Source organism: Mesoplodon bidens, assembly GCF_964165515.1.
Source record: "Mesoplodon bidens genome assembly, chromosome: 3".
Lineage (NCBI taxonomy): Eukaryota > Metazoa > Chordata > Mammalia > Artiodactyla > Ziphiidae > Mesoplodon > Mesoplodon bidens.
The window spans coordinates 49,004,923-49,027,154 of NC_138178.1; the positions used below are offsets into that span (position 1 = coordinate 49,004,923).

Consider the following 22,232-nt stretch of genomic DNA (forward strand, 5'->3'; position numbering starts at 1 on the left):
CCCAATTTGAAATCCTTTCCATGAATGAGAGATAAAAAGTGAAACAAGATACTGGTCCTTTCCAAATATGTGAAAAGATTAAGAGTAAAGAGTTTTCTTCTATCCACTGAGGTTAAAAGAGGTCTTCATGTCCCTGAGGGCTTGTGTGAATCAAAACAGAAACAAAATGTGGAGCTTAGTGGCATTTGTATTTTACAGAAAATACAAGTTAGAAGTTACTGTAAGGGCAACAAGAGAGCTGTTCCTTCCTTACAAAAGAAAACAGTATCAGGTGAGAAAGAGCTCACTAAATTGTTTTATCACGTTTAGAGAAAGTTCCATAATATAAAAACTTTAAAGATGCTACCTTTGAGAAGAAATAAGCTTTTTAAAACTACAGGACTGGGACTTCCTAGTGGTCCAGTGGTAAAGAATCTGCCTTCTAATGCAGGGGACGAGGGTTCGATCCCTGGTCAGGGAAGTAAGACCCCACACACCACGGGGCAACTAAGCCCACATGCCACAACTACTGAGCTGGCACGCCACAACTACTGAGCTGGCGCACCTCAACTAGAGCCCACGTGTCACAAACTACAGAGCCCATGCGCCACAACTACAGACCCCATGGCCCTGAAGCCCACGCACCACAACGAAGATCCCACAGGGCTCAACGAAGATCCCACGTGCCGCAACTAAGACCCAACGCAGCCAAAACTAAATTAAATAAATAAAATAAAACTATAGGATTCCACCCCCCAACACACACACACCACCAAATAATCTATAGAGTAGAGCTTTTGGGTGAACTCCTTCAGATCATTTGCAAATACTATTTACTCTTTACAAATATAAAATGCTTTACAATTTGCAAAGCGCTTTTTTAAAATTTATTTTATTATATTTTATTTTTGGCTGCATTGGGTCTTCGTAGCTGTGCACTGGCTTTCTCTAGTTGTGGCGAGCGGGGGCTACTCTTCGTTGCAGTGCGCGGGCTTCTCACTGCAGTGGCTTCTCTTGTTGCGGAGCACGGGCTCTAGGCGTGCAGGCTTCAGTAGTTGTGGCTCACATGCTCTAGAGCACAGGCTCAGCAGTTGTGGTGCACGGGCTTAGCTGCTCTGCAGTATGGGGGATCTTCCCAGACCAGGGCTCAAACGCGTGTCCCCTGCATTGGCAGGCGGATTCTTAACCACTGCGCCACCAGGGAAGTCCTGCAAAGCACTTAAACAAAAAAAGGTCAACTGATTTTTCCTAGCACCCCATGGTACATAGGGCCGGAATCACAATTTTACAAAAGAGAAAATGAACCCGAGGTTACACAGCTTGCCCAAACCTAGTAAATGGCATTGTCAGAACTGGAAGCCAAGGCTTCTCATTTCCAGTCTTAAATTCTTTCCACTTCATCTTACTATGACCTACTTAAAAGACATTATTCTAGTAAGAAGTGGTTAATTAACTCAATTTAAAGATACCATCTTTGAAATGGCAGCCCTCAGCATAATGACAAGCTACATATACTATGCACACTGCATAGTGAGTTTCACTTGCCTTAGTTTACTTAAAGGAAAACCAAATTACACTACATCAACCAAAACAACAACAGCAGTCACTACCACTGCTTAAGCAGCTTCCACAGTGCAGACACTAGGATAAATGCTTCATATGTATTAATGCATTTATTTTATCCTCTTAACTAGCCCCATTTTACAAAACAGGAAACTAATGCTGAAAAGTTAATCCGATTACAAAGTTAGTAAGGGTAGTGCTTCAGTTTAATCCCAGGCCTATTCCCACTCCTCAAAAACCACAAAACCATTGATGTTCAAGTAGCTACAATGTGCCAGTTGTTAAAAATGTTATCTCTTTTAGCATGAACACAGGCTCCACAAGCCACATCCATAAAATTTTAAAATGTGAGAGTCACAGAGATTACGTAACTTGCCCCATGACAAACAGGCAACAAGAGGCAGAGGTACACAAAAAGGTCCAAGTTTGCTATATCCCTTATTGTTTTTAACAGCTGTATCACATGAAAGTACTGGACACAATGTGTCATAAGCCTGTAAACATAAAAACCACAAGGAGGAGATTTTCAAACATACAGTGATGAAACTTTAGTAATAACCTGATAGGTACATAATATTTAAGAAAACTGACATTTCACACACTAGTTTTTGACTCCTCTCATGATCTGTAACTCTGCATTTGTTTACACATGATGAATTAGAAGCTATACTGTAATTTCTTCCTTTATGAAAAAAGTATCACCCCTCTGGGCTTCCCTGGTGGTGCAGTGGTTGAGAGTCCGCCTGCCGATGCATGGGACACGGGCTCGTGCCCCGGTCTGGGAAGATCCCACATGCCGCGGAGCGGCTGGGCCCGTGAGCCATGGTCGCTGAGCCTGCGCGTCCGGAGCCTGTGCTCCGCAGTGGGAGAGGCCACAGCAGTGAGAGGCCTGCATACCGCAAAAAAAAAAAAAAAAAAGCTATGATGTTCATCATCCAGCCCAGAACCTAGTACAATGCTATATAATAAGTAGATACTCAAGCATTATATATATCCTGACTGATAATGGTGTAGGTTCTAGGTTGGATGCTAGCAGTAAACAAGGTCTGGATTTCTAGTCAGAATTTCTATCAGCCCTCACTGGAACAAAGGTAAGACGTGACACGCCAGTCAAACTAGCATCATGTGCAACCCCATCCTGTCAGTAAGGACTGTAAACTCCAACTTTAATGATGTTACAAAGTACATCGACAGATTCCTAACTTTTATGATGTCACAGATAAGAAATAACTTAAAAGAAAAATCAAATCCCACTTAATTCAACAAGCACCACCAGCTTAGGCACATTTTTGTACAGTCAGTAATCGTTTATACCCCATATCCCATTTAAGCCTGTGCTATGAAAGCTCCTACAACAAACTAATAAATGAATCTTTTGTCCTTCAGGGAATCTGGCATATACCACAGAAATGGGAACTGGTCCAAAGCAAAGTAGCACCACCAGGACGAGGAAGCTAACTGAAAGTGCAATGTAGTTGGAAGCCTAACTTTAATGCTCTGAGGAACAAAACTAGAAAATAAATTGAGTAGTAAAGATAGTCTGAATAGCAAAATAAAAAATAGAAGCAAAATTACTTATCACATCTCAAACTATCATAGTAGTAACATATAGTTATTTTGAAATTTCACTGCAATGATTTTAGGGTCAAAAGTAAAATGGTCACGTAAAAATGTATACACCAAAGGAAGACGACACTAGAATACCTCCTTAATTATGCAACATTGTTTGTATGGGTCCACAAATCCTCAGTGAAACCACTGGGGCCAGACATGTTTCAGAACTGTCAGATTTTAAGAGAGTACAATAGTGTATATACCATTTGTTAATTTAAACCTTCCAGTGGCTTCTGGAACAGTTTCTCTCAATCAATCACGGAAACACTTGTGCAATGAAATATATGAATATTAACATCAATTAGGATAAATCAAGACTATAAGTAGCCTCACTTTTGTCACCAAACTTAAGAAAAAACTTCATTTTCAGAATGTTTGTATTTCAGAATTAACAATAAAGAATTTTGGATGGCAATTTGGTTTTCTCCTTCAAAGGCAAACTGGTCCTTACAAGGTTTGGTAATTTTCCTTTTCAAGTTCAGAAATACCTCCAGAAACAAAATGAAACAAAAAATTCACTTAACAAGTAGATTTTAAAGTAATTTTGCCAAAAAAATTTTGTGGCTGAGTAACTTTTCCCCTAAACATTTATAGAAGCTATGAAACGTAGAAAATGTTCAGTCATAAAATTTCTGTTGGATAAGAGGGGGGAAGACTCAGAGACCAGGCCAAACTGAACAACACTGATGTTTCCAGCAACAACCTGTCCTCAACTGTATGAAATCTTAAAATAATCACATACTATGCCTTGTGTTAACCATTTGCATATGTGTTTTAGTCTCTCTTCTATTAAAATGGTATTTCACTAATGAAATCAGTTTTCTAAAAGGCCTTGCACACTGTCTCAAACATAGCAGTCATCCAATAGGTCATTTTATTATTTTTTAAAAATCTACCATAAAGATAATTCATACTCATTATAATAAAATAAATCTGGAAAACACCAAACGTATATTTTTTAAAAATCTCTTAACTGTGTCATCTAAAGACAACCAAACTGAACATCCACACACACTTGTGAGCATTTGCACAAGATTTTAAAAGGCAGCAAGAATGTAACTGAGTTCTTAACGGATTACTTTTCTATCCTATCAATAAAAAGAAAACAGCACTGTTTAACTCAGCATTATTGTGAGCATCAAATAAAGCAATGTGAAAGTGTTTTGAAAACTGTAACAGAGAACTAATTGCAAACTGACAGGCAGAAAGAGATGAATGAAAATGATGCTAAGTTTTAAGCTGTAATCTAGAGCAGCCAGTGGTTCTTAACCCTAGCTGCATGAGAATCACCTGGCGAACTTTTAGAAAAGACTGATTCCTGGGCCCCCAACAGAGTAACCAAAACCAACTCTCTGGGGGGCAGAAGCCTGGTATCTGTATTTTTAAAAACTCAAATGACTCTAATGTAGAGCAGTCTGAGCATAAATGAAGAAGTTGGAGTGAGAAGAACATAAAAGGTTACCGTTTTCAGATTCTCCAGATTAGAAAAAATTTAAATTCTACCCACCTTCAACAAAACACCTTGAGTAGGCATGAACCGGTATTAATTCTCGACAAGGTTAAAAAAAAAAAAATCCTTAAACATAAACCTCCTATGAGTACATGCACATGTACATATATACCTTAGATCATGTTATCTGTGATAAAATCCGAGTGGTGGAATTACGGGCAATTCTCACTTTTTTGTACTTTTCTGGATTATCTAATTTTTAGTATATGTGCTGCCAAAGCGAGCACTGGATCATCTAATTTTTAAAATGAAAACATTTCACTTTTATAATCTGGAAAACAATTCTGTAAAGCCATAATACAAACTACTATTCCAGGTTACCAGAACTGCCACATAAGGCTAACTCGGGCTGTGGAGTTTATGGTGTGAATGGTTAACTCCCGGAATTGCACCACACCGAGGCCCTTTTATTGTAATGTGTGAGAACTAACTTATAGTTGATTAAATAAATCAGCAAATTTCAGCCTTAAATCCTAAGCCATTGTTCAGTCTCTTCATTAAAGTCATTTCTGATGCCACCAACTGATAATAATGACTGGTTTTTCCTCTAATTCCTGGACAATTCTCACTTTATTTTACATGAGTTCATGAAAGAGAAGAAAAAGTCTGAAGTCTTCTGTCCTTAATTCAAAATGCCTAGGAGATGAATGACATGGGAGAAAGACACTGTCATAAAGTACTAGAAAATTTTATCTATCTCCCCACCAGGATCCTTGACACACATCATCTTTGACACAATAAAATAGCTGAAAAAAGTACAAAAGTGCTTTGATGATAAACATAATCCACCATATACAACTGCATAAGTCAAATGCAGGTTTTAATGGCTGAGGTAAAAGGGCCTGATTTTGTGAAATGAAAATGACATACACAACTTCTGAGGTTGGACAATATTCCAGCAAAAGTTACGAGGCTTTCCAACACAGCAATAACTTGGTGAGGGATAAAAGGCGAGCGCCATGATTCACATACTCTAAAAGTAAGTACATTTCACAATCAGTGTTTAAGGAGAAGCTACTAGTGCTGTTGAGAAAAGCACCTTAAAAAGAAAAACTGTTTGGAAAATAGTAAAGACTATTAATCTCTGATAGACTGCTGCCTACAAAGAAATATACAATTAAAATAAGCACCAAAAGAAGTATTTTTAAAAGCAGTTGTTAAGAAAGTCATCATATGGCCCTCAGTATTCATTCAACAAACCTGTTATGTGCCAAGCAATATGCTAGGCATTACAGAGATTAATGTATATAAAAGACTATGTCCTCACCCCACAAAGCTTTTAGCCCAGTGGGTACCCAAAAAATATTTATGACAATTTTGTTCCCAAAATGCTTCTCAATGCCACAGTTTTGATTAAAGTTTCCTTAACATCCAAACACACAACAGTTTTTAAAAAAAGCAAGCATTACAGTACACTGATACTAAATTATATGAAATTCATTTTATGTGGTTGATTACTATATGCTTATTTGGCATACAAATTTTAGAAAGCTTTACACAGTAAACATGTAATTAATTATACTGAGTGTGGTACTTTCCACACATAATCAGGCATTATGTTTGGGTAAACCTATAACCCCAAAATATACTTGTTTCTATAGTGGGAACAAAACAGATTTTATATAGCAGTTTGAATCTTTTTTAAACCTGCAAGTATTGTAAGTGAGTTTCAATTCGTTAAGTACTGATTACATATACTTCTGAATATTGCACTGATTAACTACTTAAAGTAACTTTTGCTGAAGTTTAGAGGCGACTCGAAAGGTTGAATATCCAAAAGAATGATATGCTGTTTACAGGTGAACCGAAAGAAAGTTTACATCTATCATCTCTAAAAGAAGCTAATGAGGAGTTAGCTCTACCTGTTTAACCGCTTTCTTAACACACCCAAATAATGACAGTAACTCTTACTGGTGAAGCGCTCTTCTAGGTTACTTATTAAAAATTTCATAGCAAAGAGAATGTGAAAAGACTCAGAAGTGAGAACCAATCTAAGCTTAAAATTTCACCCCACTAACTCTATGCAAATAGATTTTACAAATATGTTAACCATAAATATTAGGACCCGCTATAACATTATCAACATTTGCTACAAGTTTGTGAGTTTGTGCTTGTAATAACAGCATTTTTTAAAATATTCTACAATATACTTAAGAATGCAGATTCCTCTTCCTCTAATCTGTCAAAACATAATCATTTTAACACAAAAAAATTGTTTGAGAAATAGTGACCCTGCACTTATAAGAGAACGAACTTAATATTTCACCTAAGTAACTTTTCAAGACCCATGAAGCTTCTCTTGCCTTATCATTCAACATCATTTAATTTTATTGCTACATTAAGTCACATCATCATAAGAATTATTTATTTTGCCTAACAAGCTATTAAATGTGGTGTCTTGCTGTTGTCTACATGACTGCCTCTAAGTAATCCCTTTCTTTATTCTTATCCTTTTCTAGTATTCCCAGCTAAAGATATCCATACTGACTGAGGACCTATGAGTTTTCCTGTTCCTTCCTTATATATCTATTTTAGCTAAAAAAAGAATGTTTCTTCTGGCTCCTAGCTACATATAATTATTAAATTTCAGAATTAAGAGACCATTACAGATGGTCTAGTAAATTTTCCAATTTTATAAAAAGGAAGTATACCCCTTGAAGGAAAAGTAGTATGACCAAGATGCAATTACTTTCAAGATAGATACTGCTAAGTGAAATAAGATGTGACAAAAAGAACATCATATTACAATATTATTTAATTTCTTGAATCCTTAGTTTTAAAAATCTGTTATTAATATTTTTAAGTTTCCCTATTCAAATTTGATGTCTAAAAATTATTTTTAAACTTAATTTAAAATTTAAAATAATCTTACTTATAAGCATCTTAACTAAATTAATTCAAACTAGGTTCTTAGTTTGGGATTTACATTATGTTCTTTCTCATTCACAGGATTTTCAGAACAATGATAAATGGAACTCAAGGAGACAAGAGCTATTTATCACACATGTCATGAAGTACTCAGTTGTAGTGTGTTGCAGACAATTAATGTTACAACTCCTGACTAAATACTACAAGATACCTTAACATCAGAGTTATGGAAAAATTAAATTTCAAGTATCCTTATAATCCATATAAGAGGAAAAAATTAACATACTTATTATATATATATATATACACACACACATACATACATACACATATATATGTATACTGAAAAACTTCTTAAAATGGTATATTGCTGAATTTATTGCTAAAGGTAGGATGAGTGAAGTTCCTAATGACTAAAAAAGAAAGTGATACACAGTTAAATTAAAAGTAGGTGAGAATGAATAAATCACATGAGATTTACTTTACATGCTAAAATCAGTAATCAGCTTAAATAATTTGGGACTATGATTAATACATAACATCTATCAAACTACCACAATATGCTAAATAAATGACATGAATCAAAATCATTATAAGAAATCACAATAAGAAACATGGTTAACTCCTGATGTACTTATTTCTGAATTTTTTATGCTTCCTCATTTTGAAAGTGCCTCTGAGTTTGTCAGCAGAGGCTTCTCAACACAAGCTTCTCTAACACAGGGAAATGTATCGCTCAAAGTGATACACTGAGTTAAGAATTACATTAAAAGCCACAGATCTTCAAGATAACTTTGTTACTCCTCTAAACACCATTTCTACCTCTGCCATTCCCATCCCATCCAGAAAATGCTTCTTTGCCCCTTTCAATTTCCTTTGGCACAAATAGGGCACTCTTGCAAACCTACAAAAACTCTCAGTGAGATGGCATCAAGATGTGCCTGGTCCCAATACTCATGCAGATTGCTTAAGATCAAACTTGACTATTTCCTTCTTTTCAAGGTTAATCCATTCAACCATTTTACTCTAGTTCAATCAATCTGGTCTACAGCAGAGAGTAGCATTTAGGATCACTTAAAGCAGTAAAGAGTGTTACGTTTTTAAAATGCTGCAGCTGCATGGAACTTGTATGTAGGTACCAGGATCCAGATACCCACATCATGCCCACCCTCTGACACTGTCCTTATAGGACCGAGGGAAAAATCCGTAATTATTCAAGTAAGTATTTCACTTACCAGAACCTTTTAAATATATCTAAGTCCCATTTATATTGTTAAAATATTAATTTAAAACAACCTCTACCTATTCATTAAATCACCATATCCTAGAAATATATTCTGGCCTACTTTAAAAGTTATAAAATCGAAATCATTAACATATCCCTATAACTTAAAACTTTTTATTTTTAAGCTAATTAGTCATGGATTTTTTTTCCCTACCTTGTTAGTATGATTGGTAAGGTCTTTTTGAATTTCACTGAAAATTAGAATGTTTAATGGCATAAATGCAAATTAAATTCACCAAATCAAACAAAATACTAAACACAAAGGTTATAAAATTTTAATATACTAGAGAAAACAGCAAGGAGCCAAGGTGAAAGATTTGGTAGGAATTCCATCAATACTCTGCCAATTGTGGGGCAAGGTAGACATGTATTAAACCGTATTTTATTCTTCAGGTCTTCACACTATGAAGGAAGAAATATTATGAAACTTGACTTTGTAATTTTTTCAGAAGCAAGAAAGAACTGGTCTCACTTTCAGGTCAGCTTCAGCCAAATCTTAAGGGCTACTAGTCACCCAAAGCTTGGCAACAGTAACTTTTCTTCCTTGACCCAACAAGGCAGAGTGCCAGAGGGAAATAGCAAAGAGTAGCACTATATAAACAGGGCAAGTGGCACAAGAGCAGAGGCAAGTTATATAACCAAAATATATTTTAAAATATGTTTATAACTCGTAACAACCTTTGCCTTTGGTTGGTTTCTTGTTTGGAGTATCAGTTGAAACAGTTAATTCAATATTATCTGGATCGCCTCCTTCCTCTTCAATAGCCTACATTAGAAAGAGAAGTTAATATGCTACACAGTCTATCTAAACTTATTTTAAAAAACGAAAAAAAAATTAGCAAACCTCAAGCCTCAAGACATTAGAATTGCCAGTCATTTCATAAACCAACTTCACAAAGGAGCAATTAAACTACAAGAGTGAGAAACTTTCAGGAGGAAATATCATTAGGTATCAAAATCACATGGAGTTTTACATATTACCCAGTCAAGAAAATTAACTAACACATATTATCATACTGAACAAAAGTCTAAATATTCTCGATTGCATAGAAGTTGCTAGCTACGAAAGTAAAGAACTAAAATGAGCTTTCCTAATTTCTATAGTACAAACTTATTTCTCCTCTACAATTCCAACGCTCACTCAAACCAGAAAGATAATCAGGGAAGAAAAAGAAGATTATTGCGCTAATGCAAAACTGAAAACCCAGCGGAAAACAAACCCTTTCTCTTACCCACCCATCAACTCCCACTACCAATTACCCCCCAATTGGGGGAGGAAACGGTTGGACACAATTACACGGTAACTTCGCAGAAGTCACCAAAGTAACCAGTCCCTACGAGGCCAAGAAATGCACGCGCTCACCATCGCTAAAGGCTGGGGACCGAGCGCCTCCCGGGTCTCCACGATCGCCCTTGGGAGGCCGCGCCGGCCGGCCGCAGCCTGGCAGGGACGTCCTGGGGGAGGCAGGGGTGCGCTGGGCTGCGGCGGCCGGTCCCGGGCGGCTCGCGGGCCCCTCGCAGGCCCGGCCCGGAGCGCGGGGGCGGGGGCGCCGCGAGAGGGTCCTTGCCTCCCGCGCGCGCGGGCGCCGCCCGGGACCTCCCCACCTCGCAGCCCCGCGGGCCCCGGCGGCTGCGAGCGGACGGGGGCTGCGGCGGAAGTGGGGGCTCCGAGGCGCGGCCTAAGCTCGCCTTCCCGGACCTAGCCGGGCCTCACCTGCTTGAGTCGGGAAACGAGCACAGTCTTGACTCCGGTGATGTCCAGGTTCCGCCGTTTCAGCTCGGACTTGAGATCGATGACCCGCAGATCGGTGATCTTTTTACCTTCCGCCTGACCTGAGGCGGCCGAGGCTGCCACAGCACCGGTAGCGGCAGCCATTTTAGAAGAACAGCGCGCTGCCTAGGCAGCAAGTGATCTGCAGGGCGGCGGCAGCAGCTCCAACTTCAACTCAGGCCTCGCCGGCCGCCGGCGCCGCACAGCGCTGCGCACAATGAGCCACTAGCCCCGCCCCCTGTCCGCCACCCCGGCGCAACCTGCAGCCTCAACCAGCACCCGGATGAGGGGCGCGCGTGCGCACTGGCGGGAGGCGGGGGATGGCGCCCAGCGCGCGCTGCGGAGACGGCCGCTGCCACCTGGGCGGTGCGACGCCCCACACACACCCTTGCGTGGACTGGGAGGTCAGGCGCGTTCAACCGCACCAAAGTCCGCCGTGCCGCGGTTCCCCACGGCTTCGTTAGCCATTTTCTGGAAGTGTCTCGAGTCTTGAGCAACAGCAGTGCGCTGGCACTCTCGGCATAGATAGTGCGCGCGTCACTCAACACAAACCAAGGGAGGTGTGCGCGCCCTAAAGCTCTTCCAGGGAAATACTTTATCGGTTCTGCTGAATAATCGAAAAAATGTGGCCACTGTGCACGAACTAACTAGGTTCGCCGAGTTCCGTTCGAAGGCCGGAAAGAAACTCTGGGGCGGTTAATATAAAGAGTATAAAGGGTTATAAGAATATAATAGGGCTGGCCTGTGTGACAAGTCCCACTAGCTGTCTCGGGAAAACATGCCTTTGCTCAAGAGAATTAGTCTATTCTAGGGCTGCCCATCTCACTGAAAAAGCAGGACAACTTCCCTTCTGCACTGGCCTCAGTTTTCCATCCTCTCCGGGGGTCCTGATGGCTCAACACAAAATTGATTACTGAATAAGGAATTTAGTTTGTAAGTACTCATTACCGTTCTCAAACGCTGTGTTCACTGTTTTGTCTCCCTCAAAATTTAGGATTCCAAGAACAATGACAATTCTCTTCGGCGGGACTAACCTGTACAAGTGAGTAACTTTAGGCACTATTATTAATCATCAAAGCATAAGCATTTATGGAATAAAACTATAAATTCCATGAATAGAGTATGACACACAACTCTTCCTGGCATTTCCTGGTTTTAAAGTTGATGAGGTCTTTGTCACTTTAGGTTGCTTTTCTCATTAACTAATTAGAGCAAAAAGAGAAAAACTGGATATTATAAAATAATACCCACCAGTTAGGTAGTTTTTTTATGGTTTATAATGCACTTTGACATGCAATAATCCCTTAATCTTTCTGCATTCTCTGAGGTAAATCTCTGCAAGCCTTAGAGAGATTAAATGGCTTGTCCGTGTTCACATAGCTGGTATGTGGCCGAACTGGTGCTCTTAGTTGCCCCTCACCAGCTCCTTAGTTGTGGCATGTGAACTCTTACTTGTGGCATGCATGTGGGATCTAGTTCCCTGGCCAGGGATGGAACCCGGGCCCGCTGCATTGGGAGCAGAATCTCCCAAACCCACCTCTGTCTCTAATACAAGTTGATTCATAGTCATAGAATATTAGAACTCAAAGGATCTTTAGAAATCTTCTGGCTCATTCCTCTCTCTCTCTCTCTATCTCTCTCTCTCTTTAATAGATGAAGATATTAAGATTTTTACCTAGGGACCCCACAATTAATTACTGACCAAATTGGCACTAAACCTCAGTTCTCACGCCAGTATCTTTTCCACCCTGCTCCCACCTTCTGTGGACACTTGTAAAGAGGGGTTATATTAACCCAAAGCTAATGTTATATGTAAAATGAATGAGTTTTTGTCTTTAAAAAAAATCTAATAAGGGAGTTATCTTACAATGGAGACCTGTACCTTCTGATCTGATGCACCGGATGATACATCACCTGCCAAATTGCCAAGAATGTTTAACCTAAATCTCATCATGAGAAAACAATCAGACAAATCTAATTGTAGGACATTGCACAAAATAACTGCTCTGGGGACTTCCCTGGTGGTGCACTGGTTAAGCCTCTGTGCTCCCAATGCAGGAGGCCCCGGTTCCATCCCTGGCCAGGGAACTAGATCCCACATGCATGCTGCAACTAAGAGTTCACATGCTGCAACTAAGAGTTCACATGCCACAACTCAGGAGCTGGTGAGGGGCAGCTAAGACCTGGTGCCACCAAATAAATAAATTAAAGTAATATCTACAACAACAACAACACCAAAAAACTGCTCTGGACTCTTAAACAAAGCAGTGCAGATGTCCGTTGGTATCAGTGCAGGATTGGTTCCAGCAACCCCTCAGATACCAAAATCTGCAGATGCTCAAGTCCCTTATATAAAACAGTGTAGCATTTGCATATTACCTATGTACATCCTCCTGCATATTTAAAATAATCTCTAGATTACTTATAATACCAAATACAATGTAAATGCTGTGTAAATAATTGTAAACACGATGCAAGTGCTATGTAAACAGTCACCAGTACGTGGCAAATTCAAGTTTTGCTTTTTGGAAATTTCTGGAATTGGGGGGAATATTTTTGATCCACAGTTGGTTGAATCCATGGATGGTTGAATGCATAGCTATGGAGGTTCCAACTATATCATGAAAGTAAAAGTAGTAGAGCAGTTCTACAATACAGATACATGATGACTAAACTTTATGTGTGACTGTTGTTTGGAACCTGGATCAAAGAATGAAAAAACAGCTTAAATGGACAATTGGGAAATTTGAGGCAATTGGGAAATGTGGCTTTGTATTAGATTGTGTTATGGTACCAATGTTAAATATCTGGAGTGTTATATCATGGTTATGTAGAATGTCCTAGTTCTTAGGAGATATTTGCTGAGGTTCTTAGAAGTGAAGTGTCATTCTGTCTGCAATTTACTTTCAAATGGGAAAGAGAGACAGAGAGCCCAGCATGAGAAAGAGAAAGAGAACATACAAATGTGGCAATAAGTTAAAATAAAATAAGTGTGGCAAGATGTTAATAATTGGGGAGACAAATGTGACAAAATCAGGCAAAATTAACAATTAGAAAATCTAGATGAAAGGCATAAGGTTGTTCACTGTATACAGTTTAAATTTTTTATAGGTTTGAAGTTATTCAAATTAAGTTGGGGGAAAACCCACACATAAATCTAATTTTTTGTAATAGAGAAAAAATAAAATGGACACAATATATTTTTTCACTTTTAACGTGTAGGATATTTAATTTTGTCATTTAACCTATGATTCTTGTTTTTTGGAATTATCTAAATAATCCACCTTTAAATGAATCTTTTTTAGTACACTATTTTTTTCCTGTTTTCATCTTTTAGTGAAATATATTTAGGTGAAGAAATATGATGTACTTATTTCTACATCAAGAACACTGCTAGAAAATTGACAACTTAAAAAGTTTTTATTGGAGTATAGCTGATTTACAATGTTGTGTTAGTTTCAGGTGTACAGCAAAATGAATCTGTTATACATATACATGTATCCACTGATAACTTATATTTTACGTATAAAGCCTCTTGCCATTTACTGAGTACTTCTGCACTCATTATTTTATTGTTTTCTCAAATGTTAACATCAAATTTATTCATGTTCATCCAAAACAAGAAAGGTTCAAAATGACTTTCACAATAGGAAAGTATGCAACCAATCTGTGCTACAACCACATGATGAGATACTATTTAAGAATAACAAAAAATAACTTTCAAGCCACCTAAGACACAGAAGTAACTTAAATGCATATGGCTAAGTAAAGAAGCCACTCTGAATAACGTTTCATATTATATGATCTGATTTACATTGCATTCTGAAAAGGACAAAATTATACAGGCATTAAAAAGACCAGGGTTGCCAGGGTTCCATGGGGGTCCAGGGTGCTGAATAGGTGGTGAATGTATGATAACTTTTTTTTTAACATCTTTATTGGTATTGGAGTATAACTGCTTTACAATGTTGTCTTAGTTTCTGCTGTATGATGAAGTGAATCAGCTATATGTATACATATATCCCCATATACCCTCCCTCTTGCGTCTCCCTCCCACCCTCCCTATCCCACCCCTGTAGGTGGTCACAAAGCACTGAGCTGATCTCCCTGTGCTATGCAGCCGCTTCCCACTAGCTAGCTGTTTCACATTCAGTAGTGTATATATGTCAATGCTGCTCTCTCACTTCGTCCCAGCTTACCCTTCCCCCTCCCCACGTCCTCAAGTCCATTCTCTGCATCTGCATCTTTATTCCTGTCCTCACCCTAGGTTCATGAGAACCTTTTTTTTTTTTACATTACATATATCCATGTATATGTGTAAGCATATGGTATTTCTTTTTCTCTTTCTGACTTACTTCACTCTGTATGACAGACTCTAGGTCCATCCATCTCACTACAAATAACTCAATTTCATTTCTTTTCATGGCTGAGTAATATTCCATTGTATATATGTGCCACATCTTCTTTATCCATTCATCTGTCAATGAACACTTAGGTTGCTTCCATGTCCTAGCTATTGTAAGTAGTGCTGCAATGAACATTGTGCTACATGACTCCTTTTGAAATATGGTTTTCTCAGGGTATATGCCCAGTAGTGGGATTGCTGAGTCATATGGTAGTTCTATTTTTAGTTTTTTAAGGAACCACCATACTGTTCTCCATAGTGGCTGTATCAATTTACATTCCCACCAACAGTGCAAGAGGGTTCCCTTTTCCCCACACCCTCTCCAGCATTTATTGTTTGTAGATTTTTTGATGATGGCTATTCTGACTGGTGAGAGATGATACCTCATTGTACTTTTGATTTGCATTTCTCTAATGATTAGTGATGTTGAGCATCCTTTCATGTGTTTGTTGGCCATCTGTATATCTTCTTTGGAGAAATGTCTATTTAGATCTCCTGCCCATATTTGGATTGGGTTGCTTGTTTTTTTTATATTCAGCTGCATGAGCTGCCCTTTGTCAGTTGCTTCATCTGCAAATATTTTCTCCCATTCTGAGGTCTGTCTTTTCATCTTTTTTATGGTTTCCTTGCTGTGCAAAAGCTTTTAAGTTTCATTAGGTCCCATTTCTTTATTTTTGTTTTTATTTCCATTTCTCTAGGAGGTGGGCCAAAAAGGATCTTGCTGTGATTTGTAGCATAGAGTGTCCTGCCTATGTTTTCCTCTAAGAATTTTATAGTGTCTGGCCTTACATTAAGGTCTTTAATCCATTTTGAGTTTATTTTTGTGTATAGTGTTAGGTTGTGTTCTAACTTCATTCCTTTACATGTAGCTGTCCAGTTTTCCCAGCACCACGTATTGGAGAGGCTGTCTTTTCTCCATTGTATATTCTTTTTTTAAATTTTTTTAATTTATTTTTTTGCTTTATAACAAGTTTAATCAGTTATACATATACATATGTTCCCATATCCCCGCCATTTTGCATCTCCCTCCCACACTCCCTATCCCACCCCTCCAGGCGCTCACAAAGCACCGAGCTGATCTCCCTGTGCTATGCGGCTGCTTCCCACTAGCTATCTACCTTACGTTTGGTAGTGTATATATGTCCATGCCACTCTTTCGCTTTGTCACATCTTACCCTTCCCCCTCCCCATATCCTCAAGTCCATTCTCTAGTAGGTCTGTGTCTTTATTCCTGTCTTACCCCTATGTTCTTCATGACGTTTTTTTTCTTAAATTCCATATATATGTGTCAGCATACAGTATTTGTCTTTCTCTTTCTGACTTACTTCACTCTGTATGACAGACTCTAGGTCTATCCACCTCATTACAAATAGCTCAATTTCGTTTCTTTTTATGGCTGAGTAATATTCCGTTGTATATATGTGCCACATCTTTTTAATCCATTCATCCGATGATGGACACTTAGGTTGTTTCCATCTCCGGGCTATTGTAAATAGGGTTGCTATGAACATTTTGGTACATGACTCTTTTTGAATTATGGTTTTCTCAGGGTCTATGCCCAGTAGTGGGATTGCTGGGTCATATGGTAGTTCTATTTGTAGTTTTTTAAGGAACCTCCATACCGTTCTCCATAGTGGCTGTACCAATTCACATTCCCACCAGCAGTGCAAGAGGGTTCCCTTTTTTCCACACCCTCTCCAGCATTTATTGTTTCTAGATTTCTTGATAATGGCCATTCTGACTGGTGTGAGATGATATCTCATTGTAGTTTTGATTTGCATTTCTCTAATGAGTAAAGATGTTGAGCATCCTTTCATGTGTTTGTTGACAGTCTGTATATCTTCTGTGGAGAAATGTCTATTTAGGTCTTCTGCCCATTTTTGGATTGGGTTGTTTGTTTTTTTGTTGTTGAGCTGCATGAGCTGCTTATAAATTTTGGAGATTAATCCTTTGTCAGTTGCTTCATTTACAAATATTTTCTCCCATTCTGAGGGTTGTCTTTTGGTCTTGTTTATGGTTTCCTTTGCTGTGCAAAAGCTTTGAAGTTTCATTAGGTCCCATGTGTTTATTTTTGTCTTTATTTCCATTTCTCTAGGAGGTGGGTCAAAAAGGATCTTGCTGTGATTTATTTCATAGACTGTTCTGCCTATGTTTTCCTCTAAGACTTTGATAGTGTCTGGCCTTACATTTAGGTCTTTAATCCATTTTGAGCTTATTTTTGTGTATGGTGTTAAGGAGTGATCTAATCTCATACTTTTACATGTCCCTATCCAGTTTTCCCAGCACCACTTATTGAAGAGGCTATCCTTTCTCCACTGTACATTCCTGCCTCCTTTACCAAAGATAAGGTGACCATATGTCCGTGGGTTTATCTCTGGGCTTTCTATCCTGTTCCATTGATCTATCTTTCTGTTTTTGTGCCAGTACCATACTGTCTTGATTACTGTAGGTTTGTAGTATAGTCTGAAGTCAGGGAGCCTGATTCCTCCAGCTCCATTTTTCGTTCTCAAGATTGCTTTGGCTATTCGGGGTCTTTTGTGTTTCCATACAAATTGTGGAATTTTTTGTTCTAGTTCTGTGAAAAATGCCAGTGGTAGTTTGATAGGGATTGCATTGAATCTGTAGATTGCTTTGGGTAGTAGAGTCATTTTCACAATGTTGATTCTTCCAATCCAAGAACATGGTACATCTCTCCATCTATTTGTATCATCTTTAATTTCTTTCATCAGTGTCATAATTTTCTGCATACAGGTCTTTTGTCTCCTTAGGTAGGTTTATTCCTAGATGTTTTATTCTTTTTGTTGCATTGGTAAATGGGAGTGTTTTCTTGATTTCACTTTCAGATTTTTCATCATTAGTATATAGGAATGCCAGAGATTTCTGTGCATTAATTTTGTATCCTGCTACTTTACCAAATTCATTGATTAGCTCTAGTAGTTCTCTGGTAGCACCTTTAGGATTCTCTATGTATAGTATCATGTCATGTGCAAACAGTGACAGCTTTACTTCTTCTTTTCCGATTTGGATTCCTTTTATTTCCTTTTCTTCTCTGATTGCTGTGGCTAAAACTTCCAAAACTAGGTTGAATAAGAGTGGTGAGAGGGCCTCCCTGGTGGCGCAGTGGTTGAGAGTCCGCCTGCCGATGCAGGGGATACGGGTTCGTGCCCCGGTCCGGGAGGATCCCATGTGCCGCGGAGCGGCTGGGCCCGTGAGCCATGGCCGCTGAGCCTGCGCGTCCGGAGCCTGTGCTCCGCAACGGGAGAGGCCACAACAGTGAGAGGCCCGCATACAGCAAAAAAAAAAAAAAAAAAAAAAAAAAAAAAAAAAGAGTGGTGAGAGTGGGCAACCTTGTCTTGTTCCTGATCTTAGTGGAAATGGTTTCAGTTTTTCACCATTGAGGACAATGCTGGCTGTGGGTTTGTCATATATGGCCTTTATTATGTTGAGGAAAGTTCCCTCTATGCCTACTTTCTGCAGGGTTTTTATCATAAATGGGTGTTGAATTTTGTCAAAAGCTTTCTCTTCGTCTATTGAGATGATCATATGGTTTTTCTCCTTCAATTTGTTAATATGGTGTATCACATTGATTGATTTGCGTATATTGAAGAATCCTTGCATTCCTGGAATAAACCCCACTTGATCATGGTGTATGATCCTTTTAGTGTGCTGTTGGATTCTGTTTGCTAGTATTTTGTTGAGGATTTTTGCATCTGTGTTCATCAGTGATATTGGCCTGTAGTTTTCTTTCTTTGTGACATCCTTGTCTGGTTTTGGTATCAAGGTGATGGTGGCCTCATAGAATGAGTTTGGGAGTGTTCCTCCCTCTGCTATATTTTGGAAGAGTTTGAGAAGGATAGGTGTTAGCTCTTCTCTAAATGCTTGATAGAATTCGCCTGTGAAGCCATCTGGTCCTGGGCTTTTGTTTGTTGGAAGATTTTTTATCACAGTTTCAATTTCAGTGCTTGTGATTGGTCTGTTCATATTTTCTATTTCTTCCTGATTCAGTCTTGGCAGGTTGTGCATTTCTAAGAATGTGTCCATTTCTTCCAGGTTGTCCATTTTATTGGCATAGAGTTGCTTGTAGTAATCTCTCATGATCTTTTGTATTTCTGCAGTGTCAGTTGTTACTTCTCCTTTTTCATTTCTAATTCTATTGATTTGAGTCTTCTCCCTTTTTTTCTTGATGAGTCTGGCTAATGGTTTATCAATTTTGTTTATCTTCTCAAAGAACCAGCTTTTAGTTTTATTGATCTTTGCTATCATTTCCTTCATTTCTTTTTCATTTATTTCTGATCTGATTTTTATGATTTCTTTCCTTCTGCTAACTTTGGGATGTTTTTGTTCTTCTTTCTCTAATTGCTTTAGGTGCAAGGTTAGGTTGCTTATTCGAGATGTTTCCTGTTTCTTAAGGTGGGATTGTATTGCTATAAACTTCCCTCTTAGAACTGCTTTTGCTGCATCCCATAGGTTTTGCGTCGTCGTGTCTCCATTGTCATTTGTTTCTAGGTATTTTTTCATTTCCCCTTTGATTTCTTCAGTGATCACTTTGTTATTAAGTAGTGTATTGTTTAGCCTCCATGTGTTTGTATTTTTTACAGCTCTTTTCCTGTAATTGATATCTAGGCTCATAGCATTGTGGTCGGAAAAGATACTTGATACAATTTCAATCTTCTTAAATTTACCAAGGCTTGATTTGTGACCCAAGATATGATCTATCCTGGAGAATGTTCCATGAGCACTTGAGAAAAATGTGTATTCTGTTGTTTTTGGATGGAATGTCCTATAAATATCAATTAAGTCCATCTTGTTAATGTATCATTTAAAGCTTGTGTTTCCTTATTTATTTTCATTTTGGATGATCTGTCCATTGGTGAAAGTGGGGTGTTAAAGTCCCCTACTATGAGTGTGTTACTGTCGATTTCTCCTTTTATGGCTGTTAGTATTTGCCTTATGTATTGAGGTGCTCCTATGTTGGGTGCATAAATATTTACAATTGTTATATCTTCTTCTTGGATGGATCCCTTGATCATTATGCAGTGTCCTTCTTTGTCTCTTCTGGTAGTCTTTATTTTAAAGTCTATTTTGTCTGATATGAGAATTGCTACTCCAGCTTTCTTTTGGTTTCCATTTGCATGGAATATCTTTTTCCATCCCCTTACTTTCAGTCTGTATGTGTCTCTAGGTCTGAAGTGGGTCTCTTGTAGACAGCATATATGTGGGTCTTGTTTTTGTATCCATTCAGCCAATCTGTGTCTTTTGGTGGGAGCATTTAGTCCATTTACATTTAAGGTAATTATCGATATGTGTGTTCCTATTCCCATTTTCTTAATTGTTTTGGGTTCGTTATTGTAGGTCTTTTCCTTCTGTTGTGTTTCTTGCCTAGAGAAGTTCCGTTAGCATTTGTTGTAAAGCTGGTTTGGTGGTGCTGAACTCTCTCAGCTTTTGCTTGTCTGTAAACGTTTTAATTTCTCCATCAAATCTGAATGAGATCCTTGCTGGGTAGAGTAATCTTGGTTGCAGGTTCTTCTCTTTCATCACTTTAATTATGTCCTGCCACTCCCTTCTGGCTTGTAGAGTTTCTGCTGAGAGATCAGCTGTTATCCTGATGGGGATTTCCTTGTGTGTGATTTGTTGTTTTTGCCTTGCTGCTTTTAATATGATTTCTTTGTGTTTAATTTTTGACAGTTTGATTAATATGTGTCTTGGCGTATTTCTCCTTGGATTTATTCTGTATGGGACTCTCTGTGCCTCCTGGACTTGATTAACTATTTCCTTTCCCATATTAGGGAAGTTTTCAACTATAATCTCTTCAAATATTTTCTCAGTCCCTTTCTTTTTCTCTTCTTCTTCTGGAACCCCTATAATTCGAATGTTGGTGCGTTTAATGTTGTCCCAGAGGTCTCTGAGGCTGTCCTCTGTTCTTTTCATTCTTTTTTCTTTATTTTGCTCTGCAGCAGTTACTTCCACTATTTTATCTTCCACCTCACTTTTCCGTTATTCTGCCTCAGTTATTCTATTGATCCCATCTAGAGTATTTTTTATTTCATTTATTGTGTTTTTAATTGATGCTTGATTCATCTTTAGTTCTTCTAGGTCCTTGTTAACTGTTTCTTGCATTTTGTCCATTCTATTTCCAAGATTTTGGATCTGGGAAATAGAATGTTGGATCATCTTTATCATCATTATTCTGAATTCTTTTTCAGGTAGACTGCCTATTACCTCTTCATTTGTTAGGTCTGATGGGTGTTTATCTTGCTCCTTCTCCTGCTGTGTGTTTTTCTGTCTTCTCATTTTGCTTATGTTACTGTGTTTGGGGTCTCCTTTTTGCAGCCTGCAGGCTCGTAGTTCCCGTTGTTTTTGGTGTCTGTGCCCAGTGGCTAAGGTTGGTTTAGTGGGTTGTGTAGGCTTCCTGGTGGAGGGGACTAGTGCCTGTGTTCTGGTGGATGAGGCTGGATCTTGTCTTTCTGGTGGGCAGGTCCACGTCTGGTGGTGTGTTTTGGGGTGTCTGCGGACTTTTTATGATTTTAGGCAGCCTCTCTGCTAATGGGTGGCGTTGTGTTCCTGTCTTGCTAGTTGTTTGGCATAGGGTGTCCAGCACTGTAGCTTGCTGGTCGTTGAGTGAAGCTGGGTGCTGGTGTTGAGATGGAGATCTCTGGAAGATTTTCGCCATTTGATATTATGTGGAGCTGGGAGGTCTCTTGTGGACCAGTGTCCTGAAGTTGGCTCTCCCACCTCAGAGGCACAGCACTGACTCTTGGCTCCTCAATTTGGGATGATTTGTTGTCCATTCATGTATTCCACAGATGCAGGGTACATCAAGTTGATTGTGGAGCTTTAATCCGCTGCTTCTGAGGCTGCTGGGAGAGGTTTCCCTTTCTCTTCTTTGTTCTCACAGCTCCTGAGTCTCAGCTTTGGATTTGGCCCCGCCTCTGCGTGTAGGTCGCCGGAGGGCGTCTGTTCTTCGCTCAGACAGGACAGGGTTAAAGGAGCATCCTCTTCGGGGACTCTGGCTCACTCAGGCCGGGCAGGAGGGAGGGGCACGGAGTGCGGGGCGAGTCTGCAGCGACAGAGGTCGGCGTGACGTTGCACCAGCCCGAGGCGCACCGTGCGTTCTCCCAGGGAAGCCGCCCCTGGATCCCGGGACCCCGGCAGTGGCGGGCTGCACAGGCTCCCGGAAGGGCAGTGTGGACAGTGACCTGCGCTCGCACACAGGCTTCTTGGCAGCGGCAGCAGCAGC

The 22,232-nt window shown here is 39.3% G+C and overlaps 1 protein-coding gene across 4 annotated transcripts in view; it reads right to left on the reverse strand.

The window, feature by feature from the left end:
- SLTM (SAFB like transcription modulator) overlaps positions 1 to 10,791 on the reverse strand; it is a 43,818-nt gene extending 33,027 nt beyond the window's left edge. For 3 of the 4 annotated variants that reach the window (XM_081229364.1, XM_081229362.1, XM_081229361.1), the window contains exons 1-2: positions 10,534 to 10,789; positions 9,498 to 9,585 (exon numbers count right to left, since the gene is read on the reverse strand). In XM_081229364.1, the coding sequence (XP_081085490.1) occupies positions 9,498 to 9,585; positions 10,534 to 10,695 (250 nt within the window). In that variant the 5' untranslated portion in view covers positions 10,696 to 10,789. Of the gene's footprint in view, positions 1 to 9,497; positions 9,586 to 10,533 lie in introns of all 4 variants that reach the window. The other variant, XM_081229363.1, reaches the window with a different exon arrangement.
- Positions 10,792 to 22,232: the final 11,441 nt, after the last annotated feature.